This window comes from Melanerpes formicivorus, unplaced genomic scaffold, assembly GCF_026170545.1.
Source record: "Melanerpes formicivorus ecotype bairdi unplaced genomic scaffold, bMelFor1.0.p_v2 SCAF_6, whole genome shotgun sequence".
In the NCBI taxonomy this organism is placed as follows: domain Eukaryota; kingdom Metazoa; phylum Chordata; class Aves; order Piciformes; family Picidae; genus Melanerpes; species Melanerpes formicivorus.
Window position 1 is genome coordinate 7,110,458 of NW_027142358.1, and position 23,337 is coordinate 7,133,794.

The following is a 23,337-nucleotide window of genomic DNA, read 5'->3' on the forward strand; positions in this document are numbered from 1 at the left end:
GTTGATATGCACAGGAGTTGCAACGCTTCTGCAAACGATGCGAGTAATTGCTTTGGGTGTGTGAGGAAACTGCTGCTTCTCTGTCCCCATGGCTTTGGAGCTGCCATGACATTGGAGGAAGAGGGATTAAGTTGAGTCAGTTTAGCTGAGATGCCATTTGCTGGACTCTTTGTTGGCCTTGTGCCCTGAGCATCCCAAGTGACATGTTCATTCATCCCTGGATGTTCAGGTTTGGCTCTCTTCTTTGGTTGTCCGACCTCCACATGTGGCTGGGTCTCCTTTTGGGATTATTTCCTCTTCTTTGCTTCTTGTTGCTTGGCTCCTAGCACAGCTAGGGTTTGGAAGCAGTGGAGTTTGGGGAGGCTCTTTCTCTGCTTACTGTGTACAAAGAGGAATGTGAAGCAGCTCTCTGACCAAAGTTAGTTGCATAAAGGGACTCTGTTCTCTGCCATCTTCCTGCCTGATTTTAGAGTGGTAGAGGAATGCTGGCTACTGTTTGGAGCTGGATATTGTGAGATACACACAACAAACAAAGGAATATGCCAGGGGAGTTGGTAGTTACAGCCTCTAACAATGACACTTGAACAAGTGATGGTGTAAACAAGCACAGATTCTGATGGTGTGCTGTGAGTTTAAGATGACAAATAGCTTTGAAAGTTAATTTTCTCTGTAGGTGCAGATTACTACCTTGAAATAAGAGACAAATACAGACTTTTAAATGCAAGCAACTCCCAACAAATCAGACTGTGAACACATCTTCTGTCTTGACCAAAGATGTGCTGGGAGGAGGTTTCTGGGTGTGAGCACGACTGTCCCACGCTGTCCAGCAGGAATTTCACAGCTGCTGCGGCTCAGGCATGTGCAGGCACAACATGAGCATGGCTGATCACAGAAACATTTGGAGAATGCCTCTGACAGCCAACATCACCCCTACCCTGACCTCTGCCTTGCCAGAGTGCAAGTCTAGCTAGTCCTGTGCTTGCCCCTTAGAGCAGGGAGAAATTGGATAAGTTCAGAGTTTAATAGGTGTTATGGAAATGTTTATCACTGCAGCTGATGCTGGTTGTAAACATTTGAGACCTTCTGAACCAAATGCAATACTGTGGCATGTCCTTAGCTAAACAGAATTGAGGGCTGGATGAACCTGGGACATCTCTGCATGCCAGCCCTGAGCTGGTCTTCCTCTTGTGCAAAGTGCTATATAAACACACAGCCCTTTACTTGGACATGATATAGTTATAAACACTTCAGCCTCCAGCTCAGAGACCTGGAGATTCCCTGAAGCAGCTGATGCTCAGCGTAGGCATGGTGTTTGCTGTGGCCTGAACTGCTACATTTGCTGTTACCTTGGATTTGTGGGGCTTTGTTTGACATGCTACAGAGCTGCTTCAGAAAGCTGCCTTCATATTTCCAAGCAACTGAATTGTGTTCCAGGACCATCTGTCAGTGCCAAAGACCTCAGCACAACTGTAAGGAGTGGTTGCTGTGGGCGTATTCTGTACCCTTGCAACAAATGGTCTCGTCTAGGTCTCTCTAAAGACCCTCTGTAGCAAAAAAGGAAGGAATTACTTTCCAGGCTCCAATTTCTCAGTTGTGTTAACCAAGTGAACAGTAACTCATTTGTCCCTCAAAACAGGCGTTACTTCTACGTAAGCATCCATTGTGTGCTTTTCTCTCTTCAGATCAAAATAAGGACCTAAGTGCTGCAAGTCTACTAATGGATATTTGCATGGTACATTACAAACCACAAATTAGGTTAATCCACTCTGCAAACCCTACCAGCTACCATCTGTGCATGGTGAACTAATTAACCCTTGAGACATCTGCTAATCCTGATGTGGCTTGCAAAACCAGTTGGAGTATATTTCACCTCAGAGATGTTCTCTACACTTCAACCCCATCCCCCCCATCCTTGCTGGCTAGATAAAGTTTCATATTCCTGGAGTAAGATGGTCTTGCCCTCTTCTTGTGCTGAGAATATTTCTTAGCTGGTTTCATGCCAAAATTATTGTTGCTTCCCCAGTCATGAAGATGAAACAAGCACCTGGAGCCTGGTGTTTGGTGGCAATAGGGAGTGGGTGTGGGCTCTGCAGCTTTTTCACACAGAGTCACTGCTCCTCAATTAATAAGAGGATTCTCCTTCCTGTGGTGGAGTCAGACCCTGCTAAGACATGAATCTCTGCCACCTCCCTGGTAGGTAGCTAAGCCATTGTGCTTGCTGCTTTCAGTCTGCACTAGCAGGAACAATGCTGGCCACCCCCTTCTGAAACCATAAAAAAAAACACCCACTGGTTGCTCACTTCCACTGCTCTTGACTGCCCTGCTTGCTGCTGGGAGCACAGCTGGCTTCAAGCTGCTACTCAGCAGCTTTCTCTGGCACCTTATCAATATGCAGTAGAATGCTCCTCTAAGTGAGGAGGAATAGACCTTAAAAGAAGTTTGTCTCCGTCAGTACTGCAGTGTCTTATTTTTTTTTTAATTAGTTGATCAGCTACTGCCTGCACCAAGCTGGCTGTGCTTTTGCAGAGTCTGCCAGCTGAAGCCTATGTAAATAGCCCCTGTAATTGAGCACTGAGAGTATTAACACTTTGGTCCAAGCCACTGTTGCCTTGGTGAGGATGCTGATGAGGCTTGGCTTCCTCAGCAGATAGAACTGTCCTTCAACTTGTTTCTCATGTCCAGTTACTGGAGTAGCAGATTATGGCAGCACCCAGGCAACACTCTGCTTCATTTCCCTCCTATAATATAAAACTAAGTAGGATGTATCTGTTGGCAAGTAAATGAAAACTTTCGAGTCCTCTGGAAGCTACTTCTCAAACTTTTTGCAGAAACATCTGTAATGTACTTTTCCCACAATGGGGAAATTGAGTAGGCAGAGTTTCAGCAGCGACAGAAGTGAGGCTCCAAGTGAGAAATGAGCATATCACTGTAACAACACCAAGGGTCCTCATGGCTCATCACTTCGTGGGATTTCTGCCTTGGGCTTATGGGTGGAGCTGACAGCAAGAGTGGGATTTTTGCCTAATCCTTTGTTACTAGGGAAGCCCTTTTGCACACTGAGGATGCGTGCTGTCAGCTTCAGGGAGCTGCCTTAGTTGCTGTTCCTTTGAGTTATCAGTTATAGTTTTCTGCTTCCATTGTAATTGCTGAAGGGCAACAGCTTAACTTTTGGCTTTGCCTATCTTTACAGCTGAGCTATGCTCATCACTTCAGGGCTTAACCTTTCTAGTTCTGTCATGCTGCACGTGTTTAGCCTGCACTTACAGTTCCATGGCATGTCTCACATTATTTTTACAAATGAGCTTTATTTTCTTAACTTCAATTTGAACTGCCTCCTTTGAGGCAATATGGAGAAAATGAATGGTGCGTGCTGTCCCTACTCTCCTTAATCATTCAGCAGGGTCACAAATGTGTGAGCCATTAGCTGGACCAGCAAGGCTGCATGGCTGGAGCTGTCCCTACCTGTTGCAGGACTGAGGTGCTGACCCAGGGACAAAGTTCTGTTGATGCAACTGAATGTGGATCTGTCTGCCAGCCTCATAGTTCTGCAGCAGGTATTTAGCTGCACACAGTAGCAACCTAGGGAGAGGAAGGAACATAGAGCCTCCTACTCTGGAAGATATTTTATGATATTTGTGGGAGGTGACGGCAGTGGAGGGAGAAAAAAGAACTTCTCCAAGAGAGGCACAGTGCTGTCTTTCATTTGCCTTAAGGTTGTGGCAGTGTTGATGGGATATCACCTGGAGTATTGGATGCCTTTTTAATATTGGAAGAGCTGTGAATGCAATTGCAAGTGTGCTGTGGACTTGCCTTAAACTTACTCAGCTGACTGCTAAACTCATCTCAGTTTTTTTTCCCCCCTCATCAAGAGGAAGCCTGAACCTTTTGGATGAGTACTCAGAAGGGCCAAAGAAAGATTGTGTTACCAAAGATTTTTAAAAGTCCAATTAACTAACATGGTGAATCCCAGCAAGAGACAACACATCTTCTGTCAGGGTGGTGTTTGTAGTAGATGTCTTAGGGCATCTGTGTTAAGTGTTGCAGTGTGCCCAGGCAGCCAAGAGGGCCAATGGCATCCTGGCCTGCATCAGGAACAGTGTGGCCAGCAGGAGCAGGGAGGTCATTCTGCCCCTGTATACTGCACTGGTTAGGCCGCACCTCGAGTACTGTGTCCAGTTCTGGGCCCCTCAGTTTAGGAAGGATGTTGACTTGCTGGAACGAGTCCAGAGAAGGGCAACAAAGTTGGTGAGGGGTTTGGAACACAAGCCCTATGAGGAGAGGCTGAAGGAGCTGGGGTTGCTCAGCCTGGAGAAGGGGAGACTCAGGGGTGACCTTATCACTCTCTACAACTACCTGAAGGGAGGTTGTAGACAGGCGGATGATGGTCTCTTCTCCCAGGCAGCCAGTACCAGAACAAGAGGACACAGTCTCAGGCTGCGCCAGGGGAGGTTCAGGTTGGATGTTAGGAAGAAGTTCTATACAGAAAGAGTGATTGCGCTATGGAATGGGTTGCCCGGGGAGGTGGTGGAGTCGCCGTCATTGAAGGTGTTCAGAAGGAGACTTGATGGGGTGCTTGGTGCCATGGGTTAGCTGTTTGGGTGGGTTGGATTGGTTGATGGGTTGGACACGATGATCTTGAAGGTCTCTTCCAACCTGGTTTGGTTTATTCTAATAAAGGTTTATTGTAATAAAGTGCATGAGTAAAGAAAGTAGCACTTGGGTTTTGCTTAATGACTCTGAGCCCAGGTGATAGCAACAAAGCTAGAATGTGCTTTTTAACTCCAATGTTAGTTCAAGTCATTCTGTTTTCATGTTTTCTCTGGTCTGCCTCCCTGTGCTCCATACAAAAGGAAAGCTTCAGCTTGCAAGGTTAACTTTTTAAATATTTTTTTTTTAAGGTGGTTGATGGGGATCTAAATTTGTCCAAGCCCATGGCAAGCTCCCACGAACATCTTAAAGCATATAGCTTGGGCTTGGTGTCTTAATCCTTGTAAGAAATCTTTGGTATGACATGATCCCTGCAGACTGGGGCATGTGCTCTTGTTTGTTTCTTGATGAGTCACATGTGCCTGCTGTGTTCCTTGCATTGCTTTCTACAGTTAGTGCAGAAACTGGCTCCTTGGTGCCATTTGGCCTGCTGATGAGGATGGCTGGGTGAGGTACTTTGCCAGCTGTTATTTTGTGATTTACCAAGCATGTGCTAACAAGATTGCTCTTGATCAGGAGTTGGGATCTGTTCCCCCCCCTCATATGATGAACCTTCTTGGCTGTATCTACTAATTACCGCCTGGAATTTAAAAACAGCAGATTCTGGCAGAACATTTTGGTTCTCATATAATACAGCTATTTTTTTTTTTTTTTCTTTTTTTTTTTTCCTTAATAGGAGGATAGTAAAGAAAGATAGAGTAGGCAAGTTCTTCCTGTAATTGAGGGAATGACACTCTGTTTTTCTTCCTAAGCAGTGCTATTGCTCTGTGCTTAGGCGTGATGACACGGAGCAGCATTTTAGGAAGAGCTTCAGCTAAGTCAGACAGTCTTCATCTCCTTGCAGCATCTGTGTGTGACCCATTTCTTCACCTTCAGTCAAGATGTGAATCTGTCCACTCCAATCCCACACTCCAAATCCAGCCTGTGGTATTCTGGCAGGAGGAAAGTGATCTGACACTTCTCCTTGTACACCCACTGTTTAAAGTGAAATGCTTTGGATTTCTGCCTGAGGCTACAGGGGAGAAGAGCAGATAGGAGACTTTATTTGCACTGCTTTAGCTTTCTGCTGACAAGACATGTGGCCAGTTAGATGTATAGGATCACTGTCGTCTTCTGGGTGGCCCATGTGCTGGGGTGGGAGGAAGGCAGGATAAGAGAGAAGAGTTGTTTGTGTGCTCTGTGGGTTTTTTATTTTGTTTCTTGGCTTTGAAACTGAAGTGTGGGGACAGGGTACAGGATTAGGGAAAGGAATGTGTTTGTGCTCTTTGCCGTTCCCAGTTCAGCGTCGATGCCGCACAAAGGCCTGTGTCAGGGAGAAAGGCTAGGGAGGCTGGGCAGGCAGGGAAGGACTGCAAGTATGAGGTGTGGCTTGAACACAGCCATGGCAGAACAGTGTGCACCCTTGTGAATACTTCAGAGAGCCTTCAGCTGAGTGTTGAGAAAGTACTTGGTACCTTAGGAGATGTAATGGCATTTCTTGTGGTTGTAAGGAGTTCTCTCTTCTCTATCTGCTCCTGTTCTGCCTTCCTTAGTCTGTTGGTGGCAGATGGTATTAATACTGCCTGCATGGGTTTTTTTTCCTCTCTGGCACAGAGAGAACTGTGTGGTATCAGATTTTGACTTGGCTTATTAGATAAGGCAGGTGAGAAATGCACTTGGGAGCTGGAGTAGAGGGTGATGATCCTCAGCCTTTGCAGGAATCCATACATGGCACAGACAGGGCTGGCTGACTGAGGAGCAGACCTCTTACTTGGGTGTTTCAGATAACTTCGTCTCAGTCTGGTGAGCACCTGAAACCTGAATCTCTCTTGTGGGGAGAGAACCTGGATGGCAGAGTGTGTGTCCTTAAGCCATTAAGAGCACTCACCCTTAAAGCAGTGCTCCCTAAGTGCCTCCAGCTTTATGCATGGTTTTATACCTATCACATTCTGGCTGGCCTGCATCCAGGCTGTGTGACAAGTCTGCCCTGGATGGTGTATGCAACAATTGGCCAGCTCAGTCTGCTGCCAGTTAAAAGAGGCTGCCTGGACATGCCAGTGCTGCAGTACATTTTCCGTGCTTGGCAACAGTGTGGCTTCTTTGCACTTGGGATTGGACTTTTTTTCCCTTTTCTTTTTCTTTGTTTTTTTTTTTTTTCTTCAGTTGAACCATGCATGAATCCTGCTCTGTGTACATAACTCTGACCTTCCAAGTGGTTGCAGTTTCTCTGCCTTCTTCCTCAGCAGTGCTAGAGGCTGGTTTTCTCCTCAGAGGGTTGATGCTCTCAGTTTATACAGCTGTAGATGTCAATTAGCATTCAGATATTCTCAGCACTTCACAGCAAAGCTGGGAACTGCTGCAAATCTCTGTGTGCAGGGGCTGTGCCACAGTGAGTGTGTGGGAAGCACTCCTTGCTTGCCACGTGGAAAGAGTTAATATGATCTGTGACTGCCAGAACAGAAACTGAACAATCCTGGATACTTCTGGGTCTGGAAATGGGATTAGGACAGGCTTTTGAAGAAATAAGCAGAGTAGAAAATTGGGACTCGGTTTTGTTCAGGTTCATACATTCAGATGGGACAAAGAACTGTATGAGGCTGTGGAAATGCAGCTGGTGAGTGTGTTGCTGTGCAGTTTGTCAGCCACACGATCTTCTCGCCGTGCTGTTCTGTTCTGACTCAGGAAAGGGCTCTCTGGTTGTGGATTTCTCCCCTGCAGGAGTGAGTTATCCAGATGATGAATTTGAGGCATGCTTGAGTCACGTGAAAGCCAGATGTGAACGTTTTCCATGCAGTGTATGTGGGTCTAGCATATGCCAGACAGCGCTGCTTACGTGGCAAGTGGAAGTGGTCTGAGATTGGTCTGCAGCGTGGTGCCAGGGAGGCAAGGAGCCTCCAGGGAGCTCCTGGAACAGCCACTTCCTTTGGGATGAAGAAGGTGCTCTCTAGGCAGCTCAGCACATTTGTCTCCCACCCCCATCCCTGCACAAATGTAGCACCTCTTCCGGAGTACAAGCCTTGCAAAGGCTGTTCATCATGGGGATGAGCTCAGTGAATAGGACTAAAATTAACAGCCTCATTTAATGCCTGCTGCCAGTTCTCTGACTCATGTACTTCAGCTGGGTTTGTATGTTTGATAATCCACTAGTCAAATACTTTTTCAAGATGTACCCCCTTTAAAATACTGTTCTTCAACAGATGGCATGGGGAATGAATGTGATGTTCTGCTTCAAGTATATAGAAGAGGAGATATCTCTGCAAGGATGAGAAGTTGACTTTAAAACAGTCTCCCACATGATGCGTCTGCATCCCTCAGACATAAAAGCAAGGAAAGCTTATTTAAGCTGTTCTGGTGATGGACAGAGGTGGCTGGTGTTTGCCCAGCAATTACAGTGGCAAATAAATCTGTCATTGTGGTACCTAGGAAGCATAATGGCCCACCAGGCCCACTCTGGGTCAGGCACTGGACACAAATGTTGTCTTTGTTTAGGCCCCTGTGGAGCCTGGAGGGAGTAACATCAATGGCACAATTAACAAGGGTGCCTTGAGCAGTCATGCTTAAAATAGATCAAAACACTTGCAACCTTTCTGTGCCAGCCTCCCATTTCTTTGACTATCTGTTGTACTCTCTAATTGAATGAGCTAATTGTGTGAGCCAGCAATGTGTGAAAATAGTTCCAATTTAGATTAAGGCTCATCTGCATTTTTCCTTTCCAAGCTGTTTTACAGCCATGTTACAATATGCCTATGTGTAGACTATCAGTAATTTTCTGACAGAAGTACTTCTGTTTCTGGAGACGATTAGCAACACTAAGTATTTTTTTCTGTCCTCTAGTCTGCTGCATCTTGTTGCCTTCCCATTTAACCAAAGCATCAAGTCTCAGCTGAAGGGGAGGCAGGTAGAGAACAGAAATGTGGAAACAGCCAGATAAGGGATGGTCAATAGGTCTAGGGGTGGAAGGGCTTGGAGGTGGATCACAGAAATATAGGGGAACAGTGAGCATGGTGCTCAGACTGCAGATGGGAGCAGAAACAATCTTCCTTATTAGTTAAGGATGTTGTTCCTCATCTTATCTGAAGAAGGCAGGGAGGAAGTGATGAGGGAAGAAACAGAGACAAAATCCCAGCAGGAAACACTGCAGGAGGGATCAAGTAGACTGAGCCTGGCCCTCTCCAGTTCCTTACCTGCTCTGAGCAGTAAGGTGTCCCACCCAAGCACCTCGGACTACAACACATACTTCATGTATACCAGCTCCTTGACAGCCTGAAATAAAGCTTAACTTCTGGTTTCTGCCATATGTGATAAACATTGCAATGAACAAGGCTCTAAGGTGCACCCTGCTCAGCCCATTTCTTGCTGACTTCTCAAATACCACTTTTCAGATGACAGCTCCCTCATTTTTCTCCTAATGGCTTTTATTTCAATAGTGATGAGCAGAAGCAGCATTTATTTTCCCTAGCTCTGTCCTGAAGAATCACTGCCAATTACTGGACCACCAGTGAAGTTCTCTGGAGTAGTGCACTGATTGTTGACTTCCAGGAAGCCAGTATAGTTTCAGTTTACTTTAGGATTGTACTGCTTAGTCTCTTTCCACCCTTCTCATTAAGACAGGAAGGGTGTATATCTGGGAAATGAATCTGCAAAATGCTCAGCTGCGCTCACCACTGTGGTCCTCAAATAACTCAGCCAGTACTACCTCATCATGGAAAGGACTAACGACCTTCAAAACTGATCACCGTTGGAAAGGGGCAGTGTTTCAAATGCTAGCATCTCTTCTACATGGCCACTTGTAGTTAGAATACTTTTCCCAGTATTTTAATGTGGCCCTTAACAGCTGCTGGGAGATTTCAGTATTCCTGTGTGATTATTTTTTTTTTTAAGGTAGGGTTTGATGAGAGTAACACTTTTATTCTTTACGTGGACCTGGAACCATTCTTCCTTATGGAAGGCAACTTTTGTAGATCATGTTGTGCCTGTGTAACAAACACTTTTGGCCCTCCAAAGCAAGGTAGCCACATTCCTATTACTTGTTGGGACTTGTCTTCTGCCCATGCTAACTTCTCAGCTATGTGCAGAAATCATCTGAGGTGAAGGCTGCGTGGCCAGAACTATTAAGCACATATGGTAGTAACTATAACCAATATGATCCAATTCCTGCAGGACTATTTTTGTGCAATATGTAGCTTAACTGACTAGCCAGATATACAGACACTAGTTTGGGGAAAACACAGTTTGTTTCTGATAGCCCTGACAGTGTAGAACCTGTGACTCCTTAGGAGGGTGTTCCTTCTGGCCCTTTCAGCTACTGAATGGATGCCACACTCAACAATGACCTGAACATTTTAAGCAATGTTAGTGACAAAAAAGAAATCTGCATCAGTAGCTACTGCTGAAATGCCAATAGAGGAGGAATTTCTCCATACTTGCTGGATCAGGACCCAGCTGGATGCTGGGTGGGAGCCATGAACGTGGTATCTTCTGGACTTCGGTACCATTGGGCTTGTGTATTCAACTTTAGACTAACTCTAGATTTCAGAGGTTTTCTTTGAAGCTCACTCTGCTCTAGCTGAATAGAAGACAGAGTCTGCTGCTAAAATGAGATGAGCAGGGATGTATCACAAGCCTAAAGTCGGTCCCCAGCAGTCTGGCACCTGTTCTTTTGCCAGAAGTGGGAGAAGCAGCAAAGCAACCAGTCTCATTGGCAGCAGAAAAGCTGCTGGCAAAATCTGAAAAGCAGCTATTTCATGTGTTTTGCTCGTGACAACAGCAGTTTAATTATATCTTTAAAGCATTCCCCTCCTTCCTCCTCAACTCCTTTCTTTCCTTCCCCACCTGAGAAGTCCAGCTGACCCATTTGGGGTTTGCCCACCTCCATGTTGGCGGATGGGATGGAGTTGAGCAGCCACTTCCAGCGACACGCCTGTTCTGCTGCTATTTCTGTGCAGTGCGGCTCCGGCAGCGAGCCTCCTCTGTGTTCTTCACGACCGCCTTGGCCCCGTGGCTTAGCTGTAATTTATAGACCCGTATTTCTTTTAAACCTTTAAAAATAATTCTGGTCAGCGGGGTTTGTTCTGACGCCAGCTGAAGCTGGCAGCAAGGGCTGGGGAGTTGGTGTTAGGGGTAGAATCGGGATGCCGTTGCTTTAGGAGTGGCTTGCTTTGAGCAGGCAGCTTTAATTTCCCTTCCAAATACTGAGATTTTACCCCCCCAATACCTCCAAGTCATCTGAGATCAGGCAATGCTCAGCTGTGCAGTGACAGGGGAGAGGAGAGGCAGGAAGCAAGGGTTTGTTCATTTAGCATTAGCAGTCTGATTGGAAAACAGCTCCAAACCCCATGCAGAATTCCAGTAAAACTGGCCCAAAGGCAAAACCAGGGGCTGTTCAAAGCTTGAGTTTTGTTGGCTTGGGCACAGTGTGCCTCTGGGGCCTTTGACCTTCTCCCCATACCCTGGCTCCCTCCATGGCTCTTCATTTGAGCTTTCTGTGAAGTGGAATCCATCACTAATGTCTGATATTTTTATTATTTGTAGGGGGAACCTCTTAGAAGCTGGTAGCAATTAGAGCTTAAGTGTCTTGGAATATATCTTAAAAAAAAAATCCCCAAGAAGGAAGTTTAATGCTAAGCACATGTGCAGGAGCAGCTGAAATATGCTAGCTGTCTTCTGCTTCAGAAGCAACCTCATCCACATCTAGCTGCTGTCAGGCTGGGGCAGCTGAGAAGTGCTGCTGGTTTTATGCTGCTTCTTGAGCCTGGGAGCCCACTTTGGGGACCTGTGGAATTTTTTTCCAGTCAATACTTAGATTACCCTTTTGTTCGGTCTTAGACCAATGGTTTTGACAAGGAGAAAAAAATTCTTTCTTTTTTTTCATTAATAGCTCACAGAGCTAGGTGTTGGGTTGCTTTTATGGTGAGTTTGGTTCCTTGAGTTCTCACACAGTGTAGATATTACTGTGGATGTAGGTTTAAATTCCCTGTTTTCTTAGGTGGGCAGATCCAGAGTGTGAAGTGTGGTTTATTCCTCTTTATCTTTAATTGTTAACTCTTTCAGCCTCTTGCAGCCATCTTAGATCAGGGTAAACTGTTTGAAATCTTCCCAGGTGTTCCTGCAATACATCATCTGCTTTATTTATTGCTGCTATAGTCAGGTTCTTCTGTCTGGAAAAAGATCTGACAGCTCACTGAAGTTCGTAATCCTAGTCCTGAAGGCAGTGGAAGTCTATTCAAAAGCTAACAGACAAGTTGCTGACAACTCCTTCACACTCCTTTCCATGCATGCCCCAAGTCTGTACTAGAAACATGTCGTATATTCCCTCCATAAGCTGGAGCACAAATTACTCTGCCAGATAATTTCCTGTTGTAGTCTACCAGTGCAGAGGCTTTTTCTTCCAATGCAGAGCCTTTCCCTTCTTTCTTTCTGTTTTGTTTTTAATTCTTAAATGACAATCCAAAGTAAATTAATTGTAGTTTACCATGGTGTATTTTGTTGATGTATTGTGACAGTGCAGTGAGTTTGAGAGTTAGACGGTTGGAAGACTTGAGGTTTTTCTCCAGGCTGCTGCTGTTGAGAATTTACTGAAAAGTAAGCAAAATACAAAATTCATGAGAATTCCAGTTTAGCTCTAATGCAGTGAAAGCTGTGTGCCCAATTTAAACAGAGAATTTCAAAACCTCACCATTCCCTTAGTGCTGAGGAAATGCAGCAATGTGTTTCTTGGACCTCTGGTTTCCAGTGGGAAGGTTTGAAAGCTATTTCTTTTCCTTTTTATCATGCAAGCAATTTCTCAGTTACCTGCATAGTAGGACTCTCTTACTAATTTTTGACTGTCTTGATGATACTCTGCAGGTCAAAAGACAGTAACAAGTCAGATGGACAAGGCCACCAGTATAGCTTGCCTTTCTCACAGTATCACAGTATAACTTAGGTTGGAAAGGACCTCGAGGATCATCGAGTCCAACCTATCAACACAGACCCCATGACTAGACCATGGCACCAAGTGCCACATCCAGTCTCCTCTTGAATGCCTCCAGGGATGGTGACTCAACCACCTCCCTCTGAGTTCCCACCTTCTCTCTGAGTGATTCTTCTATGCTGTTAAACTGATGCTTCCATAACTGATTTCCTCATTGGAAATGAGTTTTTTGAACTTCATTTTTAGATTTGTTTGTCAGAATGTAGGAAATTCTTAGCCTGTCATATAAATACCTCTTCTCTGGGGCCGTGTGAAAGTAACAGCTGCCCATACCTCCCCCATTCCACAAAAGAGGAATGTTTGCTGGTTATTATTCTGTGATGAGGACAAGTGTAATAACTCTTGACATGCTTCCAGGGTATTCCAAAAAAACCAACCAAACAGAAACCCACAACAACCTCCCCCCCAAAAAAAAACCCAACCCAACCCAACCAACCAAACCCAAGCCAAACCAAAAAATCCCCACCGGTTAACATTTGAAGATTATTTCCGGAATCCCAAACCAAGTGTTTGTACCTCATTTCGTGGAAGGGGAAGGAACTCTTTTGACTTTTATTGGTTGCAGCTCAATTAGTTTTCTCCTTAATCAAGTTTCTGCCTCATATTCATTTGCTTCAAAGTGTTATTTGTGGTTATACTTTGAATGTACCTTTATTGGAGCTTTATATTCTTTCCCATGGAGTATTACTTGCCTATTGTTATTTTCCTTAATGCAATTCCAGGGTAACAAAAACAAAATGCTTGTAGAAACTTGCATGTGTTTGCTCAGCTCAATCTCTGTGAGTTGCCTGTTGGTCTTTTGGGGATCATTAGCAGCTGCAAAGCTAAATACTTTTGCAGGTCTGAGGCTTAATAAGTCAAACTGACTCTTGGTATGTACTCCCTGTTGTACTGGGATCAGCTCAGAGCATATCTTATTCTGAGGTCTCAAAATTGGATCACTACAGATCAGTTTCATAAGTTCTGCAAGTCTCCTAAAAAAATAATAATTAACTGGGTAGTTCTTATGGTTTTGAGTCCCCATCATACCAACACCACTCTTAAGAAAAGCTTAGTGTTTCTTTCAAAGCTGTCTTGACTAACTTTTAACTTTCTGAAATGACTGTTTTCTTGTTTCTCTAATGGCTTTCTCTTTTCATGGCTGCTCTCTTCTTGGATTTCAAGTTTGGATGTCCAGTTTGTCTGAGACTCCAAAAAAGAGTGTTGCTTCAGGTAAATTCTTGTCTTGGTGTTCTGCATGCTGCTAAAAGAGAAGTTTGTTGTTCAAACTATGTGTTGTCTTGAATGTAAGTCTCTGGCAGTGGATATCCAGCATCTGTTGCCTACACAATGCAGGATTTCTGATAAGGAAGAACTTTGCTTTTCTGACTGCTTCACCTTGTTGTCGCTGCTAGCAGTGGATAGTAGTTGCTGTCTTGTATTTTCCTTGCCCAGCTCAAAGCCACACTCCAAAGCAGCTTCCCTTTTTGTGGTGGGTTGACCCTGATCACAGCTAAGTATCTGCATAGCTGCTTTCTCACGATTCCATGTGGAATGGAGGAGAGAAGAGGAGCAAAAGTGAGAAATCTTGTGTGTTGAGATAAAGGAAATGTGACTACATGTGCCTTGTTCTAAAGTGCTCTTTTGCTTTTCCACAGTAAGTAGAGTTTTAGATTAAATACATGGGATTCTGAGGAAGATGGAAAAATTCTCATGGGAGTATCAGACTTATTATAACAAGGAGTTGGGCAGAAGGAGGGATTGGAAAAACAAAGTCTAGGTGACATGTCAGGGTCTGGGGAGAAGTAGTCCAATACAAGGTGACTAAACCAATAGTATAAGGAATTGGGATTTCTGATAACCAGTAGATTTCTTCTGCAAACAAGAAATACCAAAGAGGTCTTCCTTCAAACTTAGGAAGAAAGATCATGAGCTGTAGACTGTATAGGATGTCACCCTGCACACGATGACAAAGCACCCAGGTGATTCAGGTCACACATAGGTCTCAAGGTAAGGAAAGATGGAAATGCTCCTGCTGTTTTCCATACCTGAGCTGGTAAATACATAAGTTCGTGCCCTGTTTAAAGTATGTGAACAAATACCCACCATCCTCAATGGATGAGTGCTTGCTTGCCTGAGATTCTTAGTGAGCAAGATTGCTGTGATTTCAGAAATGCTGCCCTTGACAGAAGTTGAATATATCCCTGAGGGTGTTCTGCCTAATCTTAGCAGAGTAGCTCTAATTTCAGGGTGGTAGTTGGATATAAAAATGCAGAAATATCTGAAGTATTCATTTACAGGAGCCTAGTGGATGATAAGTCATCTGGGAGTTTAGACAGGGAAACAGAATGAGACTAAGCAGGAGTGAAATGTGTTGAAGAGGAGACAGAAGTAGTGGTGTATCTTGGGAATAATGACAAGAAGCCCTACCTAGCAAGGGGGTGAGTTTGGGTTTCTCTGACTCCCTACATCTGCAGGGACTGTTTAATGTTGCTATATGTAAAATAACAAATCGATTGCCAAGGTTTTCATCCTGACTTCTAGTTAAATGAATGTTGCTTGTTCAGCTTACAAAAAACACCTATGCATAGTGATAGGGCAAATGTAAGTGACTGGTTGTATTGCATGGTGCTCAAGAAGAAGGAGAATGTTGATATGTCGTCCTGCTCAGAAGTTCTATGGGACCTCTGTCTGTTTTCCAGTTCACATGGCCTTTCAGTTCACTTCTCATCCAAGTGGCCCCCCAGCTTCAAACACAGCTACTCTTCAGTAGAAGTACTCTTCACCTGCCATGGGCTGTAGCCTAATGTGGCAGGCTGGTGGAGCGGGCCTCAATTTGAATATTACCCACATAGTACATCTGTGTCCGAAGCTGGGGTTTGGAAACTAGAAGAGAAGCCAGGTTCATACTGCCTAACTGAGGGCATGAACCTGCTCCATACCATGGAGACACTAACCAAGGCTTGCAAGTGGTTTAATTTCCTCCTATGGAAAAAGACAGGTGCCATACCGGTGCTGTGGTGTGGCATGAATTTGAATTACCCCAGTTGCCGTTAATTCCTTGGCTGGTCTGCTTCATGCCATGTGGAGTAATGTGAATGTGTTACACTGCTGAGCAGGACTAGGGCAAATGCCAGAGTATATAGGTGACTTCAGCCTGGTAGAAGACCTTGACTAACAGCTGTGTGAAAATCTCCAAGCAGTTTAACAGATTTGTGTGCAAAATACTTAAGTATTCCTAGCTGTTGTTACCTGTAACCTAGTTGGTTGGAGTTGCTGTTCAGAGAGCCAAGTTTCTGAGAAGGAGTGGAAAGAGGACTCAATAATATTTTTTTTTTTTCCTTTCACTCTCCTGCCTCTAATTTTTCTTGGCTCTATCTTAAAATGTAGTAGACCAAAAATAAAAAATAACAATCCTGAGACTAACAAACTCTGCTTGGCAGAGGCCAGCACTGAATTTCTCTGTGTGTCAGGATTTTGTTGGAAGTGCTGCTGAGGACTGTAAAGAAGGAAGAACTGAACTGGAGTGCGCACTTGGGTGGGTCGGCCATTTCCTATGGGCCGAGACACATTCCCTGTGGGGACTCTGTTTTGCTGCTGGTTTTAGCTGGGTGTCAGACATACATTTCAGTGCTGGAAGGTACAATTTATGTTAAAGCAGTCCCTTGTCCCAAGGTCTTGAAGTTAAGATCTTGGTTCTCAGAAGCACTAGGAAATATTACACACACCTTGTGCTGGAGAATGAATCAAGGTGTCAGGTTAATATTCTGGTGCTATGAATGCTGGTCATATTCCCTTCTTGGTGGTAATGCATGCTGTAACTGTATGTAGCAGCAGCCCAAGAGGGAGTTGATGCAGCTCGTGGAGTTACCATCAGTACCACATTTCTGTATGTCTAACCAGAAAGATGATAAAGACTAGAGTTTTATCTGCTCTGCAAGAAAGCTAGTGCCCTGAAAGACTTGAAGAGCACTTGAGCACTGTGGACAAGAGGAAGGTATATGTATGGGTATTCATTTATAGAAAACCTTCTTGTATGTTAAACTTGGCTGCTAACCTGGGGTGAGAGGGTTTACATGCTGACCTGGCCAACACTGGGTGCATAGTGTTCAACCTTGGTTCATTCTCATTCTTTGGATTTGGACAAAATTTTAGGCCAAACTTCTCTGGCTCTGAGTCCTCTGAATTACTTAAACAACGGGATCCAAACCCTTCCCTTTTTTGCTTTCAATCCTATCTCTGCCCAATAGCAAGTGTCACCTGCTTCTGAAACTCTCTTCTGAACACACAACAGAATTGATTTGTTCTTTGTAAAAGAACTATCTGATTGAGCTCAGGAAAGAGCTAAGGAAATGATACTATGTTAATAGCCCATTTGGTGAACTTAATCAGATACTTATTTTCATCTATAATGAAGAAAATGGATTTTCACCAACACTGTTTTATTGTGAAGACCTGGGGACTGGACCGGACTTGTACTGAATTACCTAATTTACTCTGAGTGGTGCTGAATTTCTGTCTCTGTCCCTAAAACTTTGTGGCTCAGGATTGCTACCCCAAGAGTTGTTGGTCTCTGAAGCTAAACACTGCTGGGACTGAAGGGATTTCTGTCTGATAGAAGGGGTGGATGTGAATCCCTTTTCCTATTGCCACAAGCTGTGAGTGAACTTTTACCTCCAAAAGTAATTGATGTGCAAATACAGCCTGAATTTTGATAAGCGGGAAGGGGGCTGAAAAATGCAGGAGTATCGAGGAGATGAGTCAAAAGCCCTGATGGTTTGTTTAGGTCATATTAAGAACACAAGCAAAAAAGAACAAACAAATGAATCCAAAATAAATAAAACCCCTTAAAAAGGAGAGAGATCCTAGGCTTAGAAACATGGTTTTGATCTGAGTTCCTATTTTCCCCACGGAGATTTCTAGGAGGATTCATCAGTCTCATCCCACTGCTTGCTCTAGGAACTGGTTATTTTAGGAACTGCTTTTCTGAGACCCCTTTGAGGTTGTGAGCTCTTGTGTAATCTCATATGCTTTACATGGTAAAGCCTGGTTTTTGTCTTATGTGCAGCAGACACTTAGCCCAGTTTTTAGGCAGACCTAAGCTCTCTGTCTTAAAATACTTGGGGCTAGGTCACTGGTGGAAGGCTCCAAGAAAACGTGCGGTTTTAGCATGTTTATTTATCATAGTAATGTGGTCCTTGTGATAAGAAAGGAAAGAGGTAAAGTTCATAGGGGGAGAAAATCTCTGTGTTTGGAGCTGGGCAGATGATTGTTGTGAGGGAATAGACTGATCTGAGGAGTTTAAGTAGTCTTGCTGCTTCTTGCTCTCGAATAACTGGCTTTAACAAGAAACCACAGCTCTAGATCCAAGCTACCACAGTTATGCTCAGAGAAGTGTGAAGTTCTGACTTCATTGTATGGGAAGCCCTGACACTCAGGGTTGTTTTCTGCCAGGCACTTCTCACACAGACTCTGCACATGTCCTTGGCAGTTGTGCCCAGGTTGGAAGAGCCGAACTACCTGGCAGTTGGTTGTTCAGCTGTGAATCATCCTTTTGGTGTTCACTGACCGTTTCTGTGGTTTTGGCTGCTTCTGCAAAACTTCCACTGACCAGCCCAGTACTAATTCATTTAGTCTGAGTCTGTAAACAGTTGATTGATAATCACAAAAGGGCAACAGAAAAGCCTGGGTGCTGTGTAGATTGAAAGAGCAGACATGTTTATAGTCTGATAACAGCAGAGTATTCTGGCAAAGATCTTGAGTCTCAGATTTCCATATCCAGAGGATTTTATTTTTGGAGTCCACTTGGTGGTTTTGATTTTTGGCTGTTGCAAAACCATCATAGGTCTTAGATGTTGCAACATAGGAGGAGGAGGAGGAAGACGTTGCTAGTAACGGGTGCTCTGCATTCCTATTTAGGAGGCTTTTACAGTAGTTGCTGGTCTCTGAGTACAGCGGGAGGAATGATGCTCCCTCCTCACTGCCTGGTGAGGGGGATAGGGGGCAACTGTGTCACTTAATAGTGCCAGCTTTGAGGGGCACAGACAAGCTCTGATGACATTTCTGCCCAGCCCCGGGAAGGGAATTACTGAGGTGAGGAGCAGGAGGATTGTAAAGTGGAGCCCTATGGAGAGGAGGAGGGGTATCCTCAAGACTTTAACCAGGAAACGGACTCGAGGCAAAAAGAAACGGAGAGGCAAGCAAACTCTTAACTTCAGCCAGTGATCTTTCATATGCTCTGCTCTGGGGAGGGCTTGCAAGTTGTTGCTAAACCAGAATACTAATTTTGCTTTTTGTGGGGAGAGGAGTGGGGATCTTTACTTTGCATATCAGCTTTATCCTATCCTCTGCTTTCCTGGGATGAAAAAGTTTTTTAAAAGTGGGGCTATAGTACTGGGGTGCATTTCACGTGCATGTGAGCTTGCTGGAAGACTCATGTCACTGGGTATTACTCTTCTCTGGCGTGCTTCACATTGAGCAGGCTGTTGTTCTTGAATGCAATGTGTCCTGTGCTACAAATTTGACCTAAACTGATTGGCAGGGATGGAGAAGCACCCACATCAGTGGCTGAAACTGGTGCTCTGCCTTCTGTGGTGTTGCCTGTCTTGCTTTTCTTGGGTGCCTTTTGTGGGGGAAAACCTACAGTCTGACACAACATACCAGTAATATAGTGGTCATCCTGGGTGTCATGAGTAATTCACCTAAAGATGCTTGTGGGGGATGGCAGGCTAAGGAGGGTTTGAGTTCTTCTACCTTACTGACTGTGAAGGAAATAGAGTAACAATCTAAATTAGGCTACCTAGAAAATGTTTTAAGTCTTTTGATCACTGAGATCTTTTCTGTTTTCTTTCCTCCTTTGTTGTTACCAAAGTCTTTCCCACTGTGCAGTGCCAAACCCTGAGCAAGTATCGCTTTGGGAGCCACAGGAACCCCACCCCTTTCCAAAGGGCGATATCCTCTAGGCATGATCTGCTGTAGCTGTAAATGAATAAGTTTATTTGACCCTGGTTGCTTCTTAGGCCAAGGAACTTATCACCATCTGCTTTTCTTGTCTTAATAGGATCCCTGTAACGCTTATACAAGCTTCTGTTAAAACAATCTCTTAATTGTGTGTGTTGCACCAGACACTGTAGTGACAAAGCAATCCTCCTGCAGTCAGTACCTTACCCAAGGCAGGAGAGACCATTGTACCAGCAGGCAACATTGTAAAGTCCTGTTGAGTATGAGTGCAGATATAACTTATCTTGCCAGACTGTAAACTGGTTTTTTTTTCTTGTGTTGGAGCCAGAGTTGTGGAGGTGTATTTGAAGTGCTTCATCTCAGGGTTTCCTGGTGAGGGCATTCCCTTGGCACATGATCCAAGGCTTGGCCTCAGTGCCTGACAGTGACATGTTTGCCAGCCTGCACTCCAGCCTAGTGCTGTCCTTGGTCCGAGCAGGGACATGTGCATCACATTAGTACCTCTCCTGCCACCAAGCCAAACCTGTCTTTTGTGGATGTTTTTGCTTACTCTACTCCCATGAAAACTGTCTAGGAGATTAGAGGAAAGAAGATATTTGGATATCTATTTAGCTGGTGGCTTCCTGCACATCCCCTGCTCCCTTTGCCACTGTTTGGTTCCCTCCTTTTGCCTTTCCACATACTGAATTCTCTGCTGATGCATAAGCATAAGGACATGATGGCTTTTGTTTCTGGTTAGAGAAATTATACTTGTCTTAGGAAGACTAAAACAAAGTAGAGGATGTAGGTGTAACTTGTATAAATAGGTTGAAGATGATAATGGTATGTGGGAATCAGTGTGAAATAGGGAAACCATCTCATCCCACTCTAGATAACCCGATTAGCAATGGTTTAAACCAGAACACACAAGTCATGTTGATTCATCATGAACAGAAACACAATCCTTATTTGGAATGAACAGCTATGGTGAAAATTACTGTACACATCAGTGATGTCAACTCATGGTCTTCTCCCACTGGTCCTGTTACAGGCCGTGGTTCAACTAACTGCAGAAAAGCTGAATCCCTTAAACACAAATTGTCAGAGGAGATGACTCCACCTTAAAAAAGAAAATAATTAACCTATGTAACCTGAGGGGAGTCAGAGGCAAGCTTAGGAAGCAAGGAAGTCTTCTGATATTCTGAATTTCTTAAATCAGGTCCTAAGGGAGGCATTGTGATAGCATTTCCTTTTGGGAAATAGATGAATTAATTGCTTTTTGTTCTAGGATTGTCTTTCATTTCTCAGGATGCTGTTTTGATGGCTGATGCATTCTTTACATCTTTCTTGGCAGGGATGCTAATTATTTGTCTGCAGAATCACTTTGCATCTTCAGGCCAAATTCATATGAACATGCTGTGTTTGGAAATACATTGAGCATCCTGTGCTTGGCTGTCAGTCCCCTGACTTGTCTGGTGGACAGTTTCAGACCATGCTGCTTCCTTCCCATCTCTTGTAGCCAATTTGTCATCAGAGATTCAGGAGACCTGGAGTCTACTCCTAGTTCTGCCAATGTGTCAAGTGAAATGGGACTTTCAGCAAGTCATACATCTGCTTCTGTCTCCCCTTTCCATCTGTGTCTTAATCTAGAGCGACAAGAACTGCCTCTTAATCTGTAAAATGTATAATATTGCTGCTGGCCCAAACTGTGCTGCCCTAATACACATTGCTGTGATTCAGAAAACCTGTGACAGAATTTTGCATTAAGCTTTGTGGGCTTTTAGATGGAAGTTGTAGGTGCTTTTTGTTCTGGTCTGACACTTTGGAGAGTGTATAAATGAGGGCAAATTAAGAAACCCTGATATCCTAAAGGATTTTGTGATTTCTCCAGGCAGAGCAGCATCAGTCTGTGCCGGGGCTTGGAAGGGCAGAGGCCCCATTTGCACTGTTTATGTTGCACCAGAGAGCAGGGATCTATCTCCTATGACAAACAGCAGTGCAAGGAGGGCTGCCTCCACATCTGGCACTGTAATATGCCTGCCTCACAGCTCCACCCCGAAATGCATGATTTTGGTTTGGGGGTGGAAAAGTCAGAAATCAAATAAAGCCAAGAATAAACTCCAGAAGTGTGGGGGAAGGGAGGAGAATTATTATTTTGCACCTTTTTCACCCCTGTTTGTGTGAGAGCCTGCTCTCATTCATAAATTGCTCTGACAGCTGAAAGCCCTTGATACGACGAGAAACCAAACTACTGGAGAGGTTGGCTCCAAGGGCTCCAAAGAGGTGCTGAAGGGCGATGGAGACAGGGAAGCTGGAGTGCGCTGTGCCCCTGTCCTGTTTGTTGCTGCTCTGCCGCGGGGAATGCGGAACTGCGGAGCTGGCGGGGGGCAGGCAGGGGGTGGCTGTGTTTAAGCAAGGATCTGGCGCTATACTTTTTTTTCTTCTTCTGTTTCAAGTAAACAGTCTTCCCCGCCCTCCCTTCTCTCCCTCCACCCCACCTCCCTCTCTTTCAGTCCCGCTCATGTGTTTCTATTTAAGGGCTGCAGTGCAGACGAATATGATTGGCATCTACAGCCCCCTCTTGACTTTCAGCTCAAGCCTTTAGAGTGGAGAAAGAGCTGAGCCGCCAAGGGGAGAGCTGTTTTTTTTTTTCTTTGGGTTTACTGGGGGGATGGTTCAGTTGTGGATTTATGCTGCTTCTGCCCAGGATTTTTCACTCTGAATGGGAGCAAGGATTGTGGAAACCATGTTGGGAAGATGTTTATTTCCAGCATCCATCATGAAACTTTGCAACTAATTCACTGTTTTCGGCTCCTCTTCGTATTTTTTTTTTTCCTCCCCTTTTTAATTTTTCTTCTCTCCAATGTCCCTCTGTGCTGCTGAGTTGTGGGCCAGAGGAGGCTGTTTCTATATGGCCAGCCATTTGGGGATATGCTGTGAGCCAAGGTTGTTTGCTGATTTGCTTGGCTCTAGTGACAAGTTGGCCTGTTGTGAATCAGATGGACGGAGGTCGCTTTCAAGGAGCCATGGCTGGAAGCTGGCTTACAGCTTGCTTTTTCCCTTCTCCAGGTGCTGATGCTAGCTCTGAACCCATGATCCTGGAACAATATGTGGTGGTGTCTAACTATGAGAAGCAGGAGAACTCTGAGATCAGCCTCCAGGCTGGAGAGGTCGTGGATGTCATAGAGAAGAACGAAAGTGGTAAGACATGTTTGCTGCTTTTTCCCTCATCCAGTGGTCTGATTTTTGCATGTGTTCCTCCTCTTTTGCTTCCCTCGTCACTACTTCTGACTGCTCCATCTGGTACAGTTACTATGTCTGGCTGAGGATGTTGAAGTTTCTCAGTGTTGATTTGGGCTGGGGGCCAAATGTTGCCTTCTACTGTAAGAATGTTTCATAGGTTTTGTGCATTAATTAGCCAAAGTACGGTAATGGAAAATGAAGGTGAAGGAGAGAAGGATCTGCAGCTAATGAAACTGATGTATAGTAGGCTGATATAGTTGCCCTGCTGTCTCAAGTCTCTGTCAGCATTTCCATTACTAACTCCCTTTGTGGAGGGTTTATAACATGAGTGTTTAAAAATTGCTGGGGATGAAATTTGGCTTGACAGCTTAGCCCGTGGCCCAGAGCTCAGGAGGGAGGGGAGAGAATGTGCGTAGATAAATGCGTGGCTATGCACAGTTTCAAACCTGCTTGCAGAGTTGTTAATTGGGGAGTTTTGAGGGAAGGAGGCAGAGGCTGCCATCTAAAAGCAAGATGAA

The 23,337-nt window shown here is 44.6% G+C and overlaps 1 protein-coding gene across 6 annotated transcripts in view; it reads left to right on the forward strand.

Annotated features, from left to right (window-relative positions):
• Nucleotides 1-23,337, forward strand: part of SH3PXD2A (SH3 and PX domains 2A) — a 271,897-nt gene that overhangs the window by 169,662 nt on the left and 78,898 nt on the right. For 3 of the 6 annotated variants that reach the window (XM_068139450.1, XM_068139448.1, XM_068139451.1), the window contains 2 exons: nt 13,823-13,870; nt 22,646-22,777. In XM_068139450.1, the coding sequence (XP_067995551.1) occupies nt 13,823-13,870; nt 22,646-22,777 (180 nt within the window). Of the gene's footprint in view, nt 1-13,822; nt 13,871-18,589; nt 18,834-22,645; nt 22,778-23,337 lie in introns of those variants that run through there. The other 3 variants (XM_068139449.1, XM_068139453.1, XM_068139452.1) reach the window with 2 other exon arrangements.